Here is a 21,379-nt window from a genome sequence, read left to right as displayed (position 1 = left end):
ACCCTGAGAGCCACCTCCATAAAGGGGTGAGGTGTGGGTAAGGACAAAGGCACCATGTCTGTACCTTCCTCGAGCCTGGGGCAGTTTGCTAGGACAGGGACGAGAGCTGCAGCCACCCCTGGTGTCCGCAAGGCTGGGCATCGTCCCCAGGGTGCTGGGTATTGTCACCAAATTGCTGCGCCTTGCAGCAAGGCTGCCCAGCACTGCGGGGCTGAGCCAGCAGAGAGCAGCAGATGCTGCGTGACGTGTCCCAGCTCCTGCAAACCAGCTCCGAGCCCCCCAGCATGGAGGGTGCACAGTGCAGGGCCGGGTGATGCTGCTCTCACCGCCCTGGTGCCTCGCTCCGGAGGCCGTGCTCATCGCCACCTCTCTCCATCAGGCCTATCTCTGGGATTCCTACCAGCGCGTGCAGCAGCAGCTCCTCAAGCGGCAGCCTTTGGCCGACTCTCCCATGGCCCCCACCATCCATGCGGGGCACAGGCCCCTCTCCAGGGCCCAGTCATCTCCTGCCACCGCGACCGTCTCCCTTCCTGCCCAGGACACGGCCTCCAAGACGCTCTCCCTGCCTGTGCAGGAGCAGCCAGCCAAGCCGCACTTCACAACAGGTACGGCCTGGCCCCTGCGCGGAGCTGTCACAGCTGGAGCAGCAGCAGGGGCTGGGGACAGGAGCTGGAAGGGAGGTGGGGATGCCCAGGGGCAGCTTAGCATCAGTCCCAGTCACTCCCAGACTCATAAATGCTTGGGAGTGCTCTGGCTGGCTGCAGAAAGAGCAGAGCAAGCCATGAGGGGTCCTTTCTCCTTATCTAAGGTGGCTTCTCCAAGCAGGACTTGCCCATCTGGCTCCTTGACTGCCATCCTGGTCCAGCGACGCTGGCAAGGTTCGGCTCTCTTATATATCCAAGGCAGGATTTGCTTCATGCATGTTGAGACAGAGGCTCCCATGGTTTGATGGAGGTGTTTCAATCAAAGCAAATAGTTACGGGCATTTAGGGTCTCAGCCAGCCCCTGAAAAGGAGCTGAAGTAGGGTCAGCACCATCGAGGCTTGGGTGTCCAGTCCAGTCTCGGGACAGCAGCTCTCCTTGTGCGTTGCAGGGCTGGTTTATGACTCAGTGATGCTCAAACACCAGTGCTCCTGCGGCGACAACAGCAACCACCCGGAGCACGCGGGCAGGATCCAGAGCATCTGGTCCCGTCTGCAGGAGAGAGGGCTGCGCAGCCAGTGCGAGGTGAGCACGAGCGGCAGGGTGGGAGCCGGACGCCTCTCTGGGAGGGGGATGCTGGTATGAGCAGATCTCATGCTAACGGTGTGATAGGGTATCCTGCTCCCACCTCCATCCCTTTTGCTCCCAGATCTTCTCAGCCTGTTGCCACCATTATCCAGGCAACAAAGACCTTGGGAGAGGGCTTGAACTTGTCCGTTGCTGGCAGTGCCAAGTCAGAGCGTGCTGGTCTGACCATCTCCAGGTTGGGATGGCAGCAGCAGTCTGCTCTGCTAGAAGATGGGCGTAGGGAGAGGCGTGATCCCTACTGAAACGGGGTGTTTTGCCAACTCGGGGAACATCAGCGTCAGCTCCAGTCTGTTAGAAACCTTGCCCTGGTCTAGCTGGGCTGACTGGTCCACACAGGGCTCCACGGTGGTAGGAAGGTGGTGCTGGCATTTCCTGCCTGATCTCTGCCTGCAAATGAGGGGTGCTCAAGTTCCAATCCAATGCAAGAAGCACGGCGCTCAGCCTTGCAGCTGCCTCCCCAGCTGTGGTGACGCAAGGTGTGGCTGTACTCATACGTCAGGACGTGCCACCTCCACCCTCGGAGGCTGGTGTGCGTGGGTGGGAGAGCCCACGTCTCCCACTTGGAGCAGCTTGGTCACAGCCCCTGTCTGCCACAGTGTCTGCGGGGACGCAAGGCCACCCTGGAAGAGCTGCAGTGCGTCCACACCGAGCGCCACGTCTTCCTCTACGGCACCAATCCCCTCAACCGCCTGAAACTGGACAACGGGAAGCTGGCAGGTGAGTCCACATCCACACCGCTCCCTAGGCAGCCGTGCCCTCGCCTTCTGCCTGTCACTGCCCACACGTCCGTACCAGGTCTCGGAGCACCCTCAGCCATGGAGACCGCACCAAGCAGCTTCCCTGGAGGCTGGTCCTAATGCTGGCCGAGCAGCCAGGCCAAACCTCCCTCCTCGGTACCCCTGTGCCACGCACCCTGTCCCCCACCGTTCCCCGCTTTCTCAGCTCTGAAGTCCTCGCTGTCCCCTCTCTCTGCAGGGATCCTGTCGCAGCGGATGTTCGTCATGCTGCCCTGCGGAGGGGTGGGGGTAAGTGCTCGATCTCTGCTCTGGCCAGTTTTGGACAGGGTTGTTCCTTTCTTCTGTCCCCAGTGAGGGCCTCCTCCTGGGCTTGAGTAGAGAGGGAGCTCCCAAAGCCTTTGGGCTGCCAAGGTTGGGTAGCCTCAGGTGGGAGCGCTCCATCTGTGAGGAAGATGTCGTTGTATCGGAGCTTCCCCCTGTCCTTGGGATGGTCCTAAGCATTCCACCCTTGAAAGGGGATCCTTTATGTCTCCTTACTCTAAGGGGCCCAGGAACCAAAAGCCCCTCACAGCCATTTCTAAGAGCCCGGGGCGTTAGAAGGGAGCGAGCTGGTGGGACGGCTGGGGGAAGCCACAAGCCGTGGCCTCCACTGAGGGAGGGGAGCGGTGTTGTGGGGACAGCAGCTCGCCAGTCACCCTCCAGACACTTCTGTGGCCTCTCCTTTCACAGCTTGCCGCCCTGGTTTCTCTCCATTCAATGCGTTCTCCTCTCTTCCTCTCTCCCCCCGTCTCTGTCCTTCTCTCTCTCTTTCAGGAAGGGTCTCACTCCATGCCTTCCTGCTGCCTCTTCTGGTTCTTCTCCTCCTCCTTGCCCCCGCTGCTGGGCACCAGCTCTTCTCAGCCCCGTTTGCATCTACTTTCCCTGCTCTGCCTCCCCCTCCCTGCCCTCCTCTCGCCCGTGCCCCGAAGGCGGGGGGGCTGGAGCTGCCCCTCTCCGTGGGCAGAGGGGAGCCTTTGAGTTGCACACATGGCGTTGATCAGAAGAGACTTGAGTTTTCCGGCTCTGGCTCGGCCCTTGACGTGATCCTGATCAAACCAAGATGTTTGGTTAAACAATAAAATAAGATAAAGAAGGTAACAAGCGTTTTCTCAGTCACTCCTTCCAGCCCCTGGGTGCAGGGTGAGATGCTCCGTGCAGAGCTCAGCTGGGGGCTGGGGCTGACAGCAGGCGGAGGACCTGGGGAGCTTGCCCCATTGCGTGCGAGGTGGTCCGGCTCCACGGTGCCTGGCCCTTCAGCCTGTGCAGGACTTCAACCCCTGGCCCCGAGCAGGGCGGCTGGCAGAGAGCGTGGGTCCCACGACTGAGATTCCTCCACCAGTGCCTTGTCCTCGTCTGACCGATCCCCTTGCTTCCAGGTGGACAGCGATACCATCTGGAACGAGCTGCATTCCTCCAATGCTGCCCGCTGGGCCGCGGGCAGCGTCACCGAGCTGGCCTTCAAGGTGGCCACCAGGGAGCTGAAGGTAGGCTGGCTTCGCGTGGAGGTCGCAGAGCTGCGCGTCGCCCCATGGCCGGGCAAGAGCGGGGCCGCGGGGTCTCGCCAGCTGGCACCGGGTGCACTCAGCCCTGCGCTGCTGCGGGCTCCGTCCCTGGCTGTCCCTGTGCGGCAGGACCGGCCAGCTGGGGTGTGGAGATGCTGGGTGCGTGATGCTGGGGCAGCGGCTCTGATCACCTCGCCTTTGTTTTGTCCCCAGAACGGCTTTGCTGTGGTGCGGCCACCCGGACATCACGCGGATCCTTCCACCGCCATGTAAGGGCCCCTTCTCAAGCCACAGGGCTTTGGGCTGGCACGTGGGAAGCCCCAAAAAACATTTCCTTGGCTCAAAATCAGGTGGATCCAGACTAACCTCCCCCGGGACCTGTCTGTATCCAGGCTGGAGGGAGAGGGGAGGGAGAGCCCAGCCTTTGGGGAGCACATGAACCAGGAGGAAAGGGTGCTCAGGAAGGGCCCGAGCTTTAACCAGCTCCAACTCCCTCTTTGCAGGGGATTCTGCTTCTTTAACTCGGTGGCCATTGCTGCCAGGCAGCTGCAGCAGAAAGGGAAACTCAGCAAGATCCTCATTGTGGACTGGGTAAGTCCCCTCTGTCCCCCAGCGTGTCCCTGCTCCTCCCCAGGACGTCCCCAGGAGTGGGTGTCTGCACCTCCTCCCAGCTCTGGTTTGGAGATAGACCAGAGAGCAGCGAAACCTCCTCCTTCGGGGACCTGCTGCAGGAGCATGGCTGGGAACCCCCCGGCATGTCAGGATGGGGGAGCAGGAGCAGATCCCAGGGATGGGGGACCAAGCCCTGGAGCAGGGTAGCGATCCAGTTGCTTTTAGCTGTTAGGCTATTGGGCCACCCTCAAGGCTGAAAAAAAGAACGCTCTCCCAATCTCTCTCTCCCTCTAGGATGTTCACCACGGCAATGGGACCCAGCAGATCTTCTACAGAGACCCTGACGTTCTCTACATCTCTTTGCATCGTCACGATGATGGCAACTTCTTCCCTGGTAGCGGGGCCGCTGACGAGGTAAAAAGCACCACCAGGCTGCGAGGTCTATGCGGCTCTGCCCGGGGGCGGCAGCGCTGGTGGCGAAGGTGACGGCCAGCAGAACAGGGCAGTGCCGGGTTTGCGCAGAGGGGTAGTTTTGTGTCGGTGCCTTGCCCGTTGATGCCCGATCCTGCCTGGTTCACCCAGCCGGCTGCAGAGCCGAGGCTTTGTCCCAGCCTGCAGCCAGCGGCACGTCAGGAAATGTCAGGAAAACGCCGTAGCTTCTGCTGCTCTTCAGCAAGCTTTGCAAACCCAGCCGGCTCCCGTGGCCCTGGCACGGGGCAGGGGGTCCGGGACACCCGGCCCTGCCTCCCCGGAGCCTGGCAGCAACGGAACCTGCTCAGGGCACTGCCCCAGCATCCCTGCAGGCCACATCCAGGCCTTCACTGCTGTTCTTGCTCTCTCACAGGTTGGTGCTGGCCCCGGCGAGGGATTTAATGTCAACGTAGCCTGGACTGGAGGGCTCGACCCCCCCATGGGTGACCCTGAGTATCTGGCTGCTTTCAGGTACTGTTCCTTGTGTTTCTGCTCATCTCCTCTTTCCCTCTGTGTCAGGCTGAGCCAACACTTAACACCTCTTACTTGTTTTTTGCCCACGCAGGACAGTGGTGATGCCGATTGCACACGAATTCTCCCCCGATGTGGTGCTGGTGTCGGCTGGCTTCGATGCGGCTGATGGCCACCCGCCACCCCTGGGCGGCTACAAAGTCTCTGCTAAATGTAAGGAGGTGGAAGCCGTGCCGCTGGCTCAGGGCGGGTTGTTCCCGCTGCCCACCCAGGCTGGGACCGTGGCGTAGGGGTGGCAGCTCTCCAGGGAGCCGGGGAAGATCTTTGGGGTTGTACCAGCCCATCAAGGGCCAGGGCCCCAGCGTTTCGGCCAGGGAGGCTGGCAACCACCCCTTGGGCTTCTCCTCCAGGCTTTGGCTACATGACGAAGCAGCTGATGAGCCTGGCTGGCGGAGCCATCGTCCTTGCGCTAGAAGGTGGCCATGACCTTACGGCCATCTGCGATGCGTCCGAGGCCTGCGTGTCAGCCTTGCTGGGCAACGAGGTGAGAGCTGGGGGTCAGCGGGTCGTGGCTGTGGGGCTGTACTGATGGCTGCGAGCCGAGCCGGGGTCACAGCTCCCTCCTGTTGACCCCCTGTGTCTTCTTTCTGCAGCTGGACCCTCTCCCAGAAGAAAGCATGAGGCAGAAACCAAACCCCAACGCTGTGCGCTCCTTGGAAACGGTGATCCAGGTCCAGAGTGAGTGTCCCAGGGCCGGGGGCTCAGTTAGTTAACGGGGAAAGGCCACGTGTTAGCGTTTCCTCCCCTCTCCAGTAAACCCCATGACCTCCTTGGCATAAAAGACCCCAGTGGAGCCCTCCATCATTGTCCCCCTCATGGGAGGGTGATGCCCCATGTGTGCACTCACTGCAAGGGAAGCCTGGAGACCTGGGGCACCTCCTGATTTTTGCTTCTCCTGCAGGCAAATACTGGGTGGCCGTGCAGCGCTTTGCCTCCAAGCTGGGCTGCTCCTTCCTGGAGGCGCAGCACCATGAGGCAGAAGAGGTGGAGACGGTCACAGCCTTGGCCTCCCTCTCGGTGGCCGTGATGGTGGAGAAGAGGTAATGCTCTCAGTTGATCCTGGGAGATGTGGGTGCCCTTTGCTCCCTGTGTGCCTGGGTCCAAGCCTTGCTGTCACGGGGGTGACAGCAGAGAAAGGCCGTGTCCCACAGCCAGGCGAGCTTCAGGGAGGTCAGGACAGTGCTGGCTTTAAGCAGGTCTCGGGCTGTGGGAGATAGAAATTACAACCGTCCTCCCCACCGAGAGCTCTGATCCTGCAGTCCTCACATCCCGGCAGATTTGGCCCCAGCGTTCAGCATCGGTGGGTGGTGGGGTGAGGTCCTGCATCCACATGGCCAGGACCTGGATTGGCTTCTGGGGGATTCAGTACTGGGTGCTTCCCAAACAAGATGAAACTGAGACCAAATCCCCTTTCCTTCCTTGGAGGCTGGAGGTGTGGGGCTTCATCACCTCCTTTCAACAGGGTCCCCACCTGCCCACCGCCTTTTCTCATCCTCACCAGGACTCAGCCAGAGTCTACGTAGGTCTCGGTGGAGCGGGAAGCACTGTGAGGCTCGTTGTGTAGATGCTGGACTTGCCAGAAGGCCCCTTGACACTGAGAGGGGTGTGTTGTGTCACACAGGTTTCCTCCTCGCCTCATGTGTCGTATTTCTCTGTTTCAGGCCACAAGACGAGCCGATGGAGGAAGAGGAGCCCATGAACCAGTGATGAGCGGTGACATTCTCTGCTCCCCTGCTTCCGGGATGTGGCTGGCCTCTCCTGAGCCCAGCGCTCGCTCTTCACTCCTGGCTTCCCGTTTGCCACGTCATCCTCACTCCCCGAGTCATGGTCCTGAAATGGCCTGGACCTTTGGCCGCCGCCTCTGCAGGTCTCCCAGAAAGGATGCTCCTGCAGCCACCTGGAAGATGTCCTCCTGCTCGGGACCGATGGAAAACCACAAACTCCCTCTGCACGGCGTGGCCTTTGCAAACCTAGACCGTGCCTGCAATCAGTCCCCAACCTTCGGGACCTGAAACCCCTCTGAGGACATGCGTGACAGGCCTCCACCCCTCTGGCTGCGGTGGCAGCCAGATGCAGACCTGCCCTTCTCCTGGGATCTTCCTCACCCTTGGGGAAGGGGGTGGGTGTTGGGATGGATGTTGTGGCCGTGCTGCGGGTGGTTAGAGCCGCCTTTGGGACTGCACCCAGAGCTCCTCTCTGGCCAGGCAGCGATGCCTTTGAGAAGCAGCCCTGTGTTTTGCTCGGGAGGGACAGGCTCTCTGTGTCTTGTCATGAAGGCTTCCTGGCTCCCCTTCCTCTGGTAGGGCACGAGGAGGGAGCGAGCGTGACAGTGAGACGGGGTATGACCTCCTTCTGCACGAGGAGGGTTTGGACGGCTGTGCATGATGCGCCGATCACCTTGCAGTTGGGGAAGAGCAAGGGCTGGAGTGTCTGCAGTGCCCAGGATTGCACCCGTGGGACATCCTAACCACTAACCAGAGCGCGAACCCTCTGGTGCTGGGGCTCTGATTTGCACTATATACAATTGACGTGTGCTAATGTGAACCTTACGTACTCTTCTTTCCATGGGAATTTTGGGAACAAACACCGCTTCGTGTGGACGTTACCAAGGTGCCTTGAACCCTTTTCAGCAACCCGCTGACCTGAGGATCTGTATCCATGTAGACCCCTGGAATCCCTAAAGCAGGGGCAGCCCAGCTGTCTTCCAGTCACCCCCCTGAGCCCGCCCTGCAGCTGCACCCCAGCCCCCCCCCAGCACCCCGCTGGGCTCCTCTTCTCCAGCTGAGATGGAATCAAGTCCTGTCGCCCTCTGCTTGGTGCTCAGCCCCCCCAGGGATGCCCAAAGCCCCGGCAAGGCCGTGCCTGTCTCTGTCCAGGCCCTCTTGGGGTGACAGAGGCAGGGTCAGGCCCCCCAAAATGAGGTGTCCATCTACGTTTGCCTTCTTCCCATCTCGTACTGCAACAGGGCATCATCGTGTGGCTCCTCACCCCGAGAGCCTTCCCCATGTCTTTCCTGTGTCCCAGGGGTTGCCCCACAAGGCCAGGTCCCTGCTCGGGCATCACGGTGCTGGGCTGCAGCGGGGTTTGGGGACAGCTGGGCTGGGGCGGAGGGGATGGACGGGACACTGAGACCTGGCTGAGCTCGGGAGGTGGCCAGGTCCGTCTGCAGGCACAGGGAGGAGATTTTGTATTTAAAAAAAAAAAAAAAAAAAAAAAAAAGTAACAAGAGAGAAAGGGAAAAAAAGAAAGGACCTTGGAAGAATAAAACATTTCTGTGTCTCCGATTGCCCAGAGCTGGGGTCCAGCAGCGCCGGCCAGTGGCACAGAGACCGGGGAGGGCGTGAGCTCCCTTACGGCCGGGTGACACGCAGAGAAGTCCTCGTGGGCACGCTGCAGCACTGCCCACACCCCGCTGGCGGCTGCTTCCTTGCTGCCGGGGCTCCAGTACCCGCGCTCACCCTGCAGGGTGGTACTGGGATGGGCACCCTGCAGGGTGGTACTGGGATGGGCACCCTGCAAGGTGGTTACTGGGATGGGCACCCTCCGCAGCAGCCTCTTGCTGGACGGGAGAGAGAGCGACACATTGCAGCGGGACAGCTTGGGCAGGAAGGGGTTAAAAGGCACCCCAAAACCTCTCGCTGTCTTCTCCGGAGCCTGGCATTTGTAGATGCTGTCCCTCCATCCTGTGGGTCTCCCCCCCCAGGGTGGGCTGTGGGGTGGCGGGAAGGACCTGCTGCTTCTCCAGCCTTGGGGCACTTGAGTGTTTCGGGGGTCCCCAAGCCGAGGCTGGTGCTGCCACCCCTTCCCCCGGTGCCAACCACTGCGGCCCCTTCCCTCTGCTCCATCCCCTCGGCTGAGCTGGGCACCCCACAGCCCCCACGCCGTGGCTCCCCCGGTGCCACCACCTCTCCCTCCGTCAGCCTCGCTTTCCCTTCCCTGCTCTGTCCCAACCTCGCTCCCATTTCTCCCAGTGGGTCCCAGTGGGTCCACGCAGGAGCAGTCCTGATGCGACCCTGCCCACGGCTGCTCCTCGCCTCCGAGGAAGCCCAAAGCTCAACGTGGAAGGGGAGTTTGTGCCCCAGTTTCCTCCAGGAGAAAGCTGTGGTTGCGACTGGGTGAGCTCAGCTGTGGAAGCTGTTACAGAGACGTGCCCCAAGCAAACGGCCTCTTTCCTCACTTCTTAACTTCTTTAGAATTTAACATTTTCAGGTTTCCTCTGGGTCTATCAGGGCAAGACACCAAAGGAAAAAAAAAAAAAGCTGTGACTAATTAAGCTCATGAATTCAAGGCCCGGCCCTTCCCAGCCTCCAGCCTGGCAGGTCTGGCTAGGAGCACCCAGCAAGACCTCCACGAGCATCACCCAGCCTGGGCTGGGGTGGGTGGCCAAGAAGCCACTCATCCTTTGCACCCCACGTGGTAGGTCACCCCCAACCGGAGCCGAAACCCTGAGCAGCCCCTCTGCCTTCGCTCCCCTGTTGCGTCACCCCGGCCGATGTGCCGAACGGCTCACGGGAAGCACCGGCCCCATCTGCCAACCGGTCGCTTGTGGTTTCAACCCTGAAGACGGGGCCAGACGACGCATCGGCGAGGCGTGGGCGTTCGTGCGAGCACATTTTTTTTCTAGCGGGGTTACGTGCTTCCTTGGAAGGGTTCCCCCTCCCTGTGGGGTAGCACCTCCTCATCCCCAGGTCCCCCCAGACACCCCTTTCAGTGGTGTCTGCTGAGCGCGGAGGCTGGAGGAGGTGGTGGGGTCCCATGGTGAGGTCCTGCCGTGGTGATGCTGAAGCCCGGGTCTGGGTGGGTGCATCGCTGCATGGGTGCTCCCACCACTTCTGGGTTAGGATGGAGGGAGGGACCTCACCGAGCTCCCATCTGCCCGATTTTAACAGCTGAACGTCAGGCAGAGGAGTCCCACCGCGAAGCCGATGGCGGACATCTCCTCTAGCTCCAGGGAGGAGCTCCCCTCTGCAGCCATCCCTGTTGCCACGCCCGTGCATCCTGGACGAGCACGCTCCGCGCCGTTATAAACGAATGGGACCTCCAAAAGGGGCAGCGGGTCCCACAGAAGTCACTGGCACTGCCCAGCCGGCGGGAAGGTTTGTCGGTGTGGCAAGAAAAGCCAAGCGGCGGCGTGGCCACCCACGCCGAGGGTGCTGTGGGACGCCCAACCTCGTGCTGGGGCGGCCGTCCCTCGGGGTCAGGGTTTATTGGGGGGTTTCCCCCACGGCTCACGAAGATGTTAAGGGCCAGAACATCTCCAGATCCATCCCTCCTTGCCCCAGGCGCCTTGTCCCCCCCGGCTTTCTGTGTCTTTGGTAACAACCTCCACGAGCGGGACTGTGAGCATTGAAAAAACCCAAGACCTTGGTTCAAATTGTCCCTTCCTTAGGGCTGACGTAAGGAAGGAACCTGTTCCTAAGCCTTAGGGCTTAAAATCAATCAATACAGCGATTTGGGTTTTTTTTTAAAAAAAAAGACTCAACAAAATGTTACTTAAAAACTAATTTTTAAAAGGATACTTTCCCCTTTTTTTTAAAGCCAGGGTTGGAAGCCTGAGTCTCCACTTCACAAAGAGGTGTTTCCCCTTTATTTTTAAAGCACATTTTATTTTTTTCAAAAGAAAATTTATATTTCTAAAGGTGGTTTCATTTTTCATGTGTAAAATACTTCCTCCGATGCGGTTAACGAAGCCATCCACAACCCTATTTTTAATGGAATTTTTATTTTTTTAAGCACATTCAGATCTTTTTAAAGGCTGCGGTCGGCTCCCCAGAGCAGGGAATCCACTCACGGTGTACATAAAAATTGAGGATTATATAGAAGAAGGTAGTCTGAGCCTTGCTGTCGCTTCTCGTTGGATTCTCTGGTGTGTAATAAAGCGTGATCACTAATTGAAACTCTGCTGTTGAGTCATTCGTAACACTTCTCTCCCACGTGGATCATTTTGGGTTGCGCGCTTCTTGCAGCCTCACTTACAGGGGCTTCCCCCCCCCCCCCTTTTTCTGCTATAACGAGCAAAAATACCTGATTCTTTTGCCCAATTTAAATAAAACTGGCCGAGCACCAGCGCTGATGGAGGGTGCAGGGGTGGGCGCACGGCCACGCCGCCTCGTGCTTACAACAGCACCATTTCCTTAGGAAACAAAAGGATTGAACCCTGGAAAATTCCCCCCTGGACTTTATTGGGATCATCCGGAAACCCCGACGCCCCTCCGTCATCCCCCCGGCATTTCTGCATCTCCCCAAAAGAGCCTGAACCCCCCCAGGGCTCCCGAGACGTCCCCGAACTCTCCCCCTCTTGCGGGGAAGAGGGAAGGGGCTGTGTGCAACCTCTCCAGCCTTATTTTCCAAGAATTTTGAAGAGATTGGGTTGTTCCGACAGATTTTGAGACGCGTCCACGGGATACAAGTGAGCGGAGGGTGTCGTGACCCTCGGGGTTCGTTGAGGGGTTCAGCAGCCCCCCCACATCCGCTCTGCGTGCCAGGCAGCGATACAAACCGTGGTGTCATTACGGTGCAGAGCTTCCGAGCAGGATAAAAGTGGACGTAACCCACGAGCCGTGCGGGGCTCCGTGCTCGCTCCTTGGCCAAACCCTTGCTCGCTGCGTTTTCGCGTCCCCGGGGGGGTCGGGGGGGGGGGTGTCTAGGAAGCAGCGAGGAGCAGACCGGCGAGGGACGGCTCGAGCCCTTCCCGTCGTCCCAGGAGGAGTTGTCCTGCCTGCTCCTGGCAGAAGGCAGCTGCCTGCACGTCCTGGCTGCGGGGCTGCCCAGGCTGGCTGCAGGCGGCGGGGGGACGCGGGGAGGACCGAGCCCGCTGAGCCGGGGGACGTTGGCTTCCCTGCAGGCTCGGGAAGCAGGCGGCTAGTAGCGGAGTAGATAACTCGCCTATTTCTTACCTGCGAGTCAAAAATAAATTACTCCCTAAAGAGTTCCATAGACAGCATCCAACCAAGCTCGTTCCAAGCAAAACCACCTGGGTCCTGGTTCGGGTCCCTCTGCCCCAGCCCCAGGGTTTGGAGGGGGTCAGAGCAGCCCCGGGCGAGGGGGCCGGCGGGGTGGGATGGGGCTCGTGCTCTCCTGCTCGCCGAGGAGGCTTGCTGTCGTTTTTCGGGTGCTGGAGGAGAGCGGGGCGGCTGGGTCTGGGTGCCCGGGCGCTGGCGAGCTGCTGCTTGTTTCCATTGAGGCGGAGGCGTGAGACCTAAGGGGAGACAGGCAGGGTCAGCCTGGCTGCCAAGGCACCGAGGTTTTGGTTCGGCACAGCCAGCCCAGGCTTCCCAAAAATCATGCAAAAGCTGGCGCTCGGCTGGGAAGCCAACGGGGGGAAGAGCCACGCTCGGTTGCTGGCTCCCGAGCCTTCGTGCTTTGCATTCGCAGACTTCCCCGTAGCCGCAAGAGTTTGCATGCGACGCGCTGGGAAATGCCCCCGCACCTGAGCCCGGGACGGTGAGCAACCCAAAAAAAATCACAGCTTTTACCCCAAATATGCTTCTCCGGGAGGACGGAGAAGGAAAGCAGCCAAACCGCTCATCTCGCCTTCCTTCCCCTCCATGGGGAGGGCCGGCGTTAGCCCGTGATGGACTGTTCCCTCTCCGGCCCGGAGGATGACAGGCTGTCCCCAGGGCGGGTGACGCTGGAGGGGACCCCGCGGAGCTGCCAGGCGCCTCCAGCCGACGCCAGACACCGGCCTGGAGCCAGGGGCTGTGGTGCGGGTGAAGCGAGCGCAAGAGCAGAGCGAGCCAAGCCGGCAGCCTGAGCCGGACCTTGGGCGGGGGGAAACGTCTCCTGCAGGGGCTGGAGGAGTTCAGAAAGGGCTCCAGCAGGTCTTGAGCCACCGGGCATGGGGGGGCCGAGGGAAATCAAGCCCGGTGGGGTAATGGCTTCATTTTGCTGGCCCTGGTGCTCTCTGGGCTTCCTCCCCACCACCCCCAGGTCTCTGGTTTTATTTCATCCCCCTCCCCGCTTTGCCTCCTGCTTTTCTAGTCCCTCCTTGCACAATAGCGGAGACCTTCAACTCTCTGGAGAGGAGCCTAGCGAGGAATAAATCAAACCCTCCGGTAATTCACCCCTGGGCACTGGCTGAGGTAATGCAGACGGGGCCAGCAGGCTGCTGGGGGCGGCCCCTGCCCACCCTCTCTGCAGCAGGGCTGCCCTTGGGGCTTGCGGGCAGGACAGAGCCTGCCCCAGCCAGGTGGCAGAGAGAGAAAAAAATCCCCAAAGCCCGATGTGTCCCATTGCCGTCCCTTTGGGACCGTGGTCCAAAAGGTCTGTGACGGGCCCTGTGCACGTCCACGGTGCTCAAGGGCAACAGTGCCTGGCACAACGGGCAACCAAAAAGGCCGGCATCCAAGTGGCACGGCACAGGGCTGTCCTGGGTTGTGGGAGGCCCAGGCAGGAGCATCTCGACCCAGCCCGTATAAAAGTTAACATCCTCCCCTTGCCTCTCGGCACAGCCACGCCTCAAGCCAACAAGGTCGAACGCCAAATAACGCACTGACGGCATGATTTTGAAGGCAGCCGAAGGGCTACGGGAGCCTCCAGAGGAGGCCAGCCCCGCTCCCAGCGTGCAGGGCTTGGGGACGGACATTCGCGGGGCTGGCGTGGAGCAGACCCCGGAGCCGGGGAGACACAGCGCTCTGCGAGCCTGTCCTCGATGCCCCGGCTGACAACTGCCCTTCCCGCCCTCCGCTGCATTAACACCCTCGTCCCTGTTCAGGTACAGCCCTATAAAAGGAAATGAAATGCAAAGCCCGTCTCGTTAACGCGTCTCCTTCGTTCCCCCTCAGATCCCAGGTGCATTCCCATGACATTCGGCGATGAAATACGGGCTCGTTTCAAAGGCATTCCTCTGGGCTAAGCGAACGCAGTTGAGATCCAGCGAGCCCGTCTCCTCGCGGGGATCGTAAACCGGCAGACATTTTAATGCTCGTGAGGGCTGGCTCTGTAATTTTATCTCTGTTTTAATTTTAACTAATCCTGAGTAGTGCTGAGAACCTGCCTTCCTGCGACGGAGAGGAGCCCGGTCCCCCCGGGCAGGTTTGGTGTTGAGTTCTTCCGTCTTTAATAGAAAAGTGGAAGCTTTTGCTAGAAAAAGGTTTTTCTGACGGTGAAATTAATGGCAGCCCCAGTCTCCTCTTTGACGTGTTCTTGGGCTGGATGCTCTCAGGCCAAGGGCCCCGGAGAGGGAGCACGGGGCAGCCTGTGGCTCTCCCCGCTTCAGGCTGGGCTCTGGCAACTGCGGCAGAGCAGCTCCGGGACATCAAGGTTATGCCACCCCTTGCTCCGACACAGCAGTCGGGGCGTCCCCCGACGGCCCCGGCACGGCGCGGGCTGGTCACGGCCGGGCTGAGCATCCTGGTCCTGCATCCTTACCCGCAGCCAGTGCATGAGATCAGCCCTGGGATGCCGGGGGATGTTCCGCGTCCCTCATCTGGGGCAGCTCCTCCTGCCTCGGAGCCCTAAAGCTGGAGCCTTCGAGGCACCAAACAGCTCTTCTTCTACCTGTCCACCCTACGGACGCCGTGGCAAATGCTACGCCGGCTCCGCGTTTGGAGGGGGGAGACAGCGGCCTTCGGAGGAAACTTTTGGTCTCTAAACCTGCTCCACGCCAGAGCGAGGAGCGAATCCCAGAAGCATCCTGCCAGAGCCCGTGGATGGGAGCACGGAGCGTGGCTGGTACTTAACATAGCCCTTGATCCAAATGGGCAAAAGAAAAACCACCCAGGCACAGATTTCCCAGGATTTGGGCAACTCCTCGTCTCTGGTGGGAGCTCAAACTAAAAGTGAAAGCGAGGTGGTTCCTGCCAGCCCAACTCCCCACCCTCCGGACCTGGCTACGGAGGAGCCCAGCACCTGGGCTTGCTCTAACCCAGCCCGGGGGTCCTGGGCCACCTTGGCCAGTTTAACCAGCAGCGAGCGAATGGAGCCGCTTCTCGCTGCTTTTAAAGGCCTGATCTGGAGTGGCAAGAGAGCTCAGCCAGGCGGGACTGTGCGTTCTTGCCAGTCTGCGGAGGGATCTCGGCTTTTTGAAGCAGATGCTGCTTTAAGTGCATTTTCTGAGCAGATCTGAAGAGGGGAGGGAGCTCTCCCCAAGCTCCTTTAATACCCTGGTGCTTTAATACTGTGCAATGAGACGTATTTATAAATAAAAGAAAATGAAACATCCACCCGACAAAGCAGACTCCAAGCAAGAGCAACGGTCCCCAAAGGGAAGATTTATCCAAGGTCTTTCAGGATAGACAATTAAGTGAGGGCAACGCGAGAAAGACAATAAATCCAGGGAGACACATGAAGGGCAAGGAATATCACCCCTTGCAACTCCACCAGTCTTTCCCCCCCAGCAGTTTCAGCTTCCAGCCTCATTTTCTCCTCCAGCAGGAAAAGAAACCATTTTAATGTGCTCAAGACTGTGCTGAAAAACCGTGAGCTTGGGGGACTTCAAACATGATTTTTCTTGCCTGAGGGCTCAATCCCTCTTTCCCCGGATGATGTCTCCTGGTTAACAAGGGCATATCCACATCCAGCTATTCCAGCGCCCTTTGATATTTAATAGGCTGAGTTCCAGTGGAGACCAGTATGCCAGCGCTCGCAGCAGCCATTAGCTGCTTTACATTATAAAATTACAGTCCCATTGCAAGCGTTGGGTTAATTCACTTACGGGAGAGCGAGACGCAGCCTTTCCAACTCCAGCATCGCTTCCCCTGTGGCTGTTCCCTCTTTTTGGTCTTTGCTTAGCAAATCCTCCTCCCATTACTTCCCTGCCCAACTGGGAGTTGCTAATTGGTACCCGAATACCGCTGCAGGTTGGCACAAAGCAGATCAGTATCCGTTCAGCTGAAGGATGCTTTGCCTCAAGGCACTGGAGCCGCTTGGGATTTATGTTAACCCGCCATGATAAGCAGGCTGAGAGTACCACGCTCGCAGGACATGAGGGATTTTTACATGGAGGCTTTTTCATTTAGCAGCGATGTCTTTAAGAGCGCTAAGGGTCTTTAATTCCTCTGTTTATCATGGGAACCCAATTCCTGCCAAGCACTCCGCTTAAATAAACAGGTCTACAAGTCAATGACCGGACGCAGAGCGGCACGTCAGCCCACACACGCAACCGGGAGCAGGCACGCGTGCGCCGAGAGCAACGGCCCCGAGTCTGGGGGCGATGGGGAGGGGACTCAAAAACCCCACACCTCCCCGGGGCGAAAACGCCTTTAGCCGGGCTTTAACGAAGTGCACGGCTGGTCGGCCCGGACTCCGTCAGCACAGTGCTGAAGCTCTTAAAAACCGTCCGCCGAAGAAACCCACGCTCCCGCTGGGCTGATTCCACCTCTCTTGTGACCCCGGGAGCAGGGCAGAGCCGTGCCGAGCAGCCCCCGTCTTTTGGGAGCGCGCACGGAGCCACCCCGCATCCCCCGAAAGGGGATAACCCGGCTGAAAACTGCAAACCTCACAGGGCTGCAAAAATATGATGCCCAGAAGAGGGTGAGGGAGGCTCTGGGGGGTAGGGGCTTGCTCTGCTCAGGGGGCTCAGCATCCCGCCTGTCCCTGGCAGCTTTTTGGCTTCTTGAAGTGAGAACAAGTAGCCACACGCTACTTGTTCCTGGCTCCTGGCTCCTACTTGCTCCTGGCTGTCCCGAAGGGGAAGGTGGCCCCAGCGGCACCCAGCCCTGGCTAAGGGGCAGCAATCCTGCTTCCAGCAAGGACAGTCTTTCTCATCAGCTTTTAAACAACGGGGTCTGCCCCCAAGAATTGAAATCTATACATGGATTTAGAAAACAGGCAGTTTTTCTGTGGGTTAGAAGAGATCTTAGCAAGGTTTGCAGGAAAACGAGAGTTTAAATGTGGCACATCCTTAAATGAAATCCCCCTGCGAGCTGGTCAACATCTTTAGCCCGCGGCTGCACCTATATCTGCAGATTTGGCCTGAAATTCAGGGCTGTTAAGTGGCAAAACCCCAAGGCAGGAGGCTCAGCGGTGCTCGTGGCAGGGACACGAGCCACGGCAGAGGGTCCCTGACTGCCCGGGCATCACTTGGGCCCCTTTGCAGGAATTTGCTATGATTTATTTTGTCTCAGAAAGGCCACTTTCCTCCCTTTCCCACTCCCTCTGGCCTTTCGAAACGTGAGACCAGGGTGGAGAGCAGATTTTTTTTTTTTTTTTGCACTGTGGCTTCCCCCAGACGCACCCCGAAGGCGAAGGCGCCGGGCACCGGGAGCCCATCGTCCTCGCCAGCCTGCGCCCACGACGAGGCAGGGACCCGCGGCCTCGCACGGGGCTGCAGCATCGCACCAGCTCCCGGCCCCGGCTGGGGGTCAGCACGGCTTTAAGTAGGGTCTCGCACCCGCTCAGCACTTCTCATCGCCGGGTCTGGACTGTCCCCTGTTATAAATACGCTGCTTCTGTTATAAATATGCTGCTTCTGTTATAAATATGCTGCTTCTGCCTGCAAGGAGCCCACGGCTGGGCACGGGGACGGGACTCCCTGCACTGAACTGGGACTTCAGGAAAAGAAATGGCGCGTGAAGAGGGTGCACAAGGCTGACCCCAGTAGCTGGCAGAAAATAAGAAGGAAAGGGTTTTCCACGTTGCAGCCCTTAGCGGTGGGTGCAAGAAAAAGAAGAGTTCTTTTGCAGTTGGCTTCCCCAGAGGACCCGGCGGTCTCTAACCCCCAGCGCCGGGGCCAGCGCAAGGCAGGGGTTAATGAGGCAGTGCCCGAGGAAAGCCAGAAGCCCGGATCCTGTTTAGGGGACGATGGGGATTCTCGGGAGCTGAGCTGGGCTCCCATGAAGTGTCCCCGAATTCCACGGCTCGGGAATGTTCTCCGGAGCTTTCTGCTCCTGCTCACGGGCTGCAGGAAACGACAGCACGTAGCTGAGCCTTCTCCCTCTGTTCCCCCTTTCTCCCAGCCCAACGAGACCTATTTATTTACCTAATTGTTCCCCTCTCCTCTCAGCAGCTTTGCCAGGGATTGGAAGGATGCTCAGGTGGTGGCTGGATGGTGCTGAGTGCCTCAAACAAGGGGTGCAGTGCCGCGAGTGGGCAAACCTCGCTGCCCCCGCACCCTCACGCCATCTTTTATTCCCTGCAGCGTAGGATGCCTACGGATCCGAAGGGATTGCGGATCCCATCTCATCTGCAACGCTTTAGGAGAGGGATAGGAGAAGCCCCGGCAGGCTGGAGGCCCCAGGGCCACCCAACGGCCGCAGGGAATGGCTGCCAAGTTTCGCCCAGGCGGCGAGGACAAGGCTGGGCTCTTCGCACAGTAGCGGCCGTCGGCCGATGGCTGCGGGGCTGCCGCCGGTCTCGCTCGTGCGGTTTTGACACCTTGGTAACCCAAGCACGTTCAGAAGGGTGTCTGCTGATTTACGCGCCCTCCCGGGTTACCATGGGAGGATAAATCAGATTTTTAAGCCCTCATTTAAACCTTTCACTAGCCTGCCCCGGACCAGACCTTGCTAAATGAGATCAGTTGCTTTAGGGCTCTGCTGCTCGGTCCCCTGCAACGTCCTACCGGCCCCAGCGAGGTTGGGAATCGCCACCTCCTCCGACCGCCGGCCTCAGCAGCGTCTGGGGTTCGTTAAAGCAAATCGCTTGCACGTGGAGCGTGAGGAGGGGGTGGCTGCTGTGCGTTTCCCCCGCAGGACCGAGCTGGGGAGATGCACGGAGGATGCAGGAGCGAGGGATGTGCGGAGGTGTCGGCGGGGAGGTGGCGATACATACCCCGGCTCAGTGGGATGCGGACATGGACCAAGCCCCTTCCATCCTCCAGACGGAGAAGGCATAGCTGAGCCTCTCGTGGGCCAGGTAGTTGCAGCTGGTGATCTTGTGGTCCAGCTCATCGCTCTGCAGGACCTGGTACAAGAAGTCTATGTAGCGGGCGGCCAGCTTGAGGGTTTGGATCTTGCTCAGCTTGTCGGAGGGCAGTGTCGGGATGATCTTCCGCAGCTCCGCAAAGGCATCGTTGAGCGACTGGGTCCGCTGGCGTTCCCGCACGTTGGCGATCACGCGCTGCGTGTGCACGTCCTCGAAGGACTGCGGGACGGGGCTGCGCTTGCTCCGCTTGCCCTGCGGCGAGAGGGCACCGCAGTCCTCCGCCGGCTTGCCCCCCTGGCCACGCTTGCGGAGGCATTTCTTGTGCAGCCGCTCGCCTTCCTCCTCGCTGGTGACCAGGCTGCCTTCGGGGGAGTCTGGGCACATGCTTTCCTCTTTCATCTTCTCGGCACCTTGCAGGTGAAGGGCTCTGGGGTCTCACGAGATGCGACGGCCACAGCACATCGGCAAGGCGGCCTGGAGAGCAGCCAGCGCCCGCTCCAGAGGTGCAGCCTGGAGCATCCACCCTTCAGCCTCCCCAAACTTCCCAAGCCTTGCAGAGCCCTCCAAGGAGCTCGGTTGGTTTTTCCTTTGGGCTACGGAGAGGAGGGCGTTCGAATAACTTTGGGGAATGGCTCTTGCTGATAGGGCGAGGAGGACCGTGGGCGGACCAGACACAGACCAATGCAGCCGTGCAAGGTAATGCAAACATCAGTGGAGCTTATGGGTTCCAGATTTCCTCCCTCCCTCCTCCACCGACACCCCCAAGCCCTCCGGCACAGATGCTCCTGCCTGCTGCCCGGATGTCAGGGGACATTGCCTATGCTAATGTGAGCACCAGCCATGGAGTTCAGGGGAGGCTTTTTTGGGTTTTAGTCCTTTTTTTCTTTTTTAAGCCCAGTTGACCCTGCAAAAGCCAGCCAGAAATAGTCACTTGTCCAGTTTGGAATAGGAGACTTTTATCCATGAGACGTTCAAGTGGAAATGTGGAGCAATGGATGTTTCGATGAGCAATACGGGGTATTCTCTGAGGCCAAAGGAAGAAGCACAGTGATAGGCATCCATACTGCTCTTGAAAACTTGAGTTTGCATCCACCCCGTCATCCACCCATCCATCCATCCGTCTCGCTTCCTCTGTCTACGTTTCTGGCAGTCTACAGTAGCCCTTATTATACAGATGGAAGCCAATACTCATCCACCATCAAATTCCTCTCAAATAGATAGAGAGGGTGGAACAGGTCCGGACCCTGTTCCTGGCTGGATCCACAGCCAGTTCTGCCCCTGATTTCCCCAGGAAACCAAGCGCTTTAAGCAGCGTTGCTTCCTTATACCACCCCTGAGCAAATAAACCCACTTTCTCCTCCCTGCAGAAACGCTGGGAGAGCTGCAGCCTCTTTCAGCCAAGGTTGGAGGTCCAGATTCAGACCATCAAGGCATAAAATATTCTGCCCAGGTCCCTCCTTATATTGGATAGTTTTCCACCCTCTGGTATCACACCAGTAGAATCAACCCATGGAACCGGGGTCCACTGGTGACCCACCATCCTCCCATGCCCAGCCACCCACTCCCCAAAAAGTCCTACACTTTTGGGAACCCTTATAACCTTCCCACCCCCTGCCTGTGCCCTCTCTGCCTCTCCAAGGTGTTTCTTCTCCGCTGTCTGTTGACCCCGTCCAAGCTGTCTCTGCTCATCACGCTCTCCTGGCACTGCTCCCCCTGCTCCTGGTCATCGGCAGCTGAGTCTCTTCGGACCGAAGTCCTTGGGGATATTGGGGTCCCTCCCCAGCAGAGCTCCATAACCCTTGCTAAAATCTTGCTTTGTTGCTCTGTCTTGTAATGAGAGCACAAAGGGGTATTACGGGAACAATATCGTTTAAAACAGTGCCAGTAATTCATCACAAGAATTAAAACAGTATCAATAAAACAGAAATTGTTGAGTTGAAATATGCCTGTATCTGTATCGATATTTTTTTAAATCAGCTCCTTTTTATAACACGTAACGAGTTTCCGTATATAATATATTTTACTAACAGAAATATATAACGTACTCCAGAGATCTCCTACAGTGATGAGCCTGCATCGTGCTGCGGTGGGATCCCCACCTACCCCCGGGCTGGCAGTGACAGGGATGTGGCAACTCAGGCTGAGCATCACCAGGAGAAAGTCCTTTAAAAGGCAACGACCTTTAATTTTTTGTCTTGCTGCGTATAACAAATTAATATTCTCATCTCGTCAGTATTACCTGCATCCGGAATAACCTATACTGTTGTACTGCAGTCTTCTCTTGAAGCTCCGGTCAAGAACCTCTGACCCGCTGCCTACAGCCTGAAGAGGAGGAGGATGTCCTCTCTGCTCTTTGAGGTGGGGCTGAAGAAAAGCAAACGACTTGGCCAACTT

At 58.8% G+C, this 21,379-nt stretch overlaps 2 protein-coding genes across 6 annotated transcripts in view; one reads left to right on the top strand and one right to left on the bottom strand.

Moving 5' to 3' along the window:
- Window positions 1–7,726, top strand: part of HDAC7 (histone deacetylase 7) — an 89,661-nt gene extending 81,935 nt beyond the window's left edge. For all 5 annotated transcript variants that reach the window (XM_075525648.1, XM_075525650.1, XM_075525649.1 and 2 more), the window contains 14 exons: window positions 380–605; window positions 1,094–1,227; window positions 1,887–2,007; window positions 2,266–2,315; window positions 3,443–3,550; window positions 3,782–3,837; window positions 4,072–4,159; window positions 4,475–4,594; window positions 5,025–5,122; window positions 5,217–5,335; window positions 5,533–5,666; window positions 5,776–5,860; window positions 6,084–6,222; window positions 6,844–7,726. In XM_075525648.1, coding sequence (XP_075381763.1) covers window positions 380–605; window positions 1,094–1,227; window positions 1,887–2,007; window positions 2,266–2,315; window positions 3,443–3,550; window positions 3,782–3,837; window positions 4,072–4,159; window positions 4,475–4,594; window positions 5,025–5,122; window positions 5,217–5,335; window positions 5,533–5,666; window positions 5,776–5,860; window positions 6,084–6,222; window positions 6,844–6,889 — 1,524 coding nt within the window. In that variant the 3' untranslated portion in view covers window positions 6,890–7,726. The remainder of the gene's footprint in view (window positions 1–379; window positions 606–1,093; window positions 1,228–1,886; window positions 2,008–2,265; window positions 2,316–3,442; window positions 3,551–3,781; window positions 3,838–4,071; window positions 4,160–4,474; window positions 4,595–5,024; window positions 5,123–5,216; window positions 5,336–5,532; window positions 5,667–5,775; window positions 5,861–6,083; window positions 6,223–6,843) is intronic.
- A 3,065-nt stretch (window positions 7,727–10,791) lies between these two features.
- LOC142421141 (twist-related protein 2-like) lies at window positions 10,792–19,778 on the bottom strand. The gene is made up of 2 exons (XM_075525652.1): window positions 18,893–19,778; window positions 10,792–12,380 (listed from the first exon to the last, which is right to left on the bottom strand). The coding sequence occupies exon 1, from the start codon at window positions 19,382–19,384 to the stop codon at window positions 18,899–18,901; it is 486 nt and encodes a 161-aa protein (XP_075381767.1). The 5' UTR covers window positions 19,385–19,778; the 3' UTR covers window positions 10,792–12,380; window positions 18,893–18,898.
- Window positions 19,779–21,379: the final 1,601 nt, after the last annotated feature.

Source organism: Mycteria americana, chromosome 26, assembly GCF_035582795.1.
Source record: "Mycteria americana isolate JAX WOST 10 ecotype Jacksonville Zoo and Gardens chromosome 26, USCA_MyAme_1.0, whole genome shotgun sequence".
NCBI lineage: Eukaryota > Metazoa > Chordata > Aves > Ciconiiformes > Ciconiidae > Mycteria > Mycteria americana.
This window is presented reverse-complemented; position numbering and strand designations above follow the sequence as displayed.

What these genes read in the sequence shown, in the direction of transcription:
- LOC142421141 (XM_075525652.1), bottom strand. Translation starts at nt 19,384, where the DNA reads ATGAAAGAGGAAAGCATGTGCCCAGACTCCCCCGAAGGCAGCCTGGTC.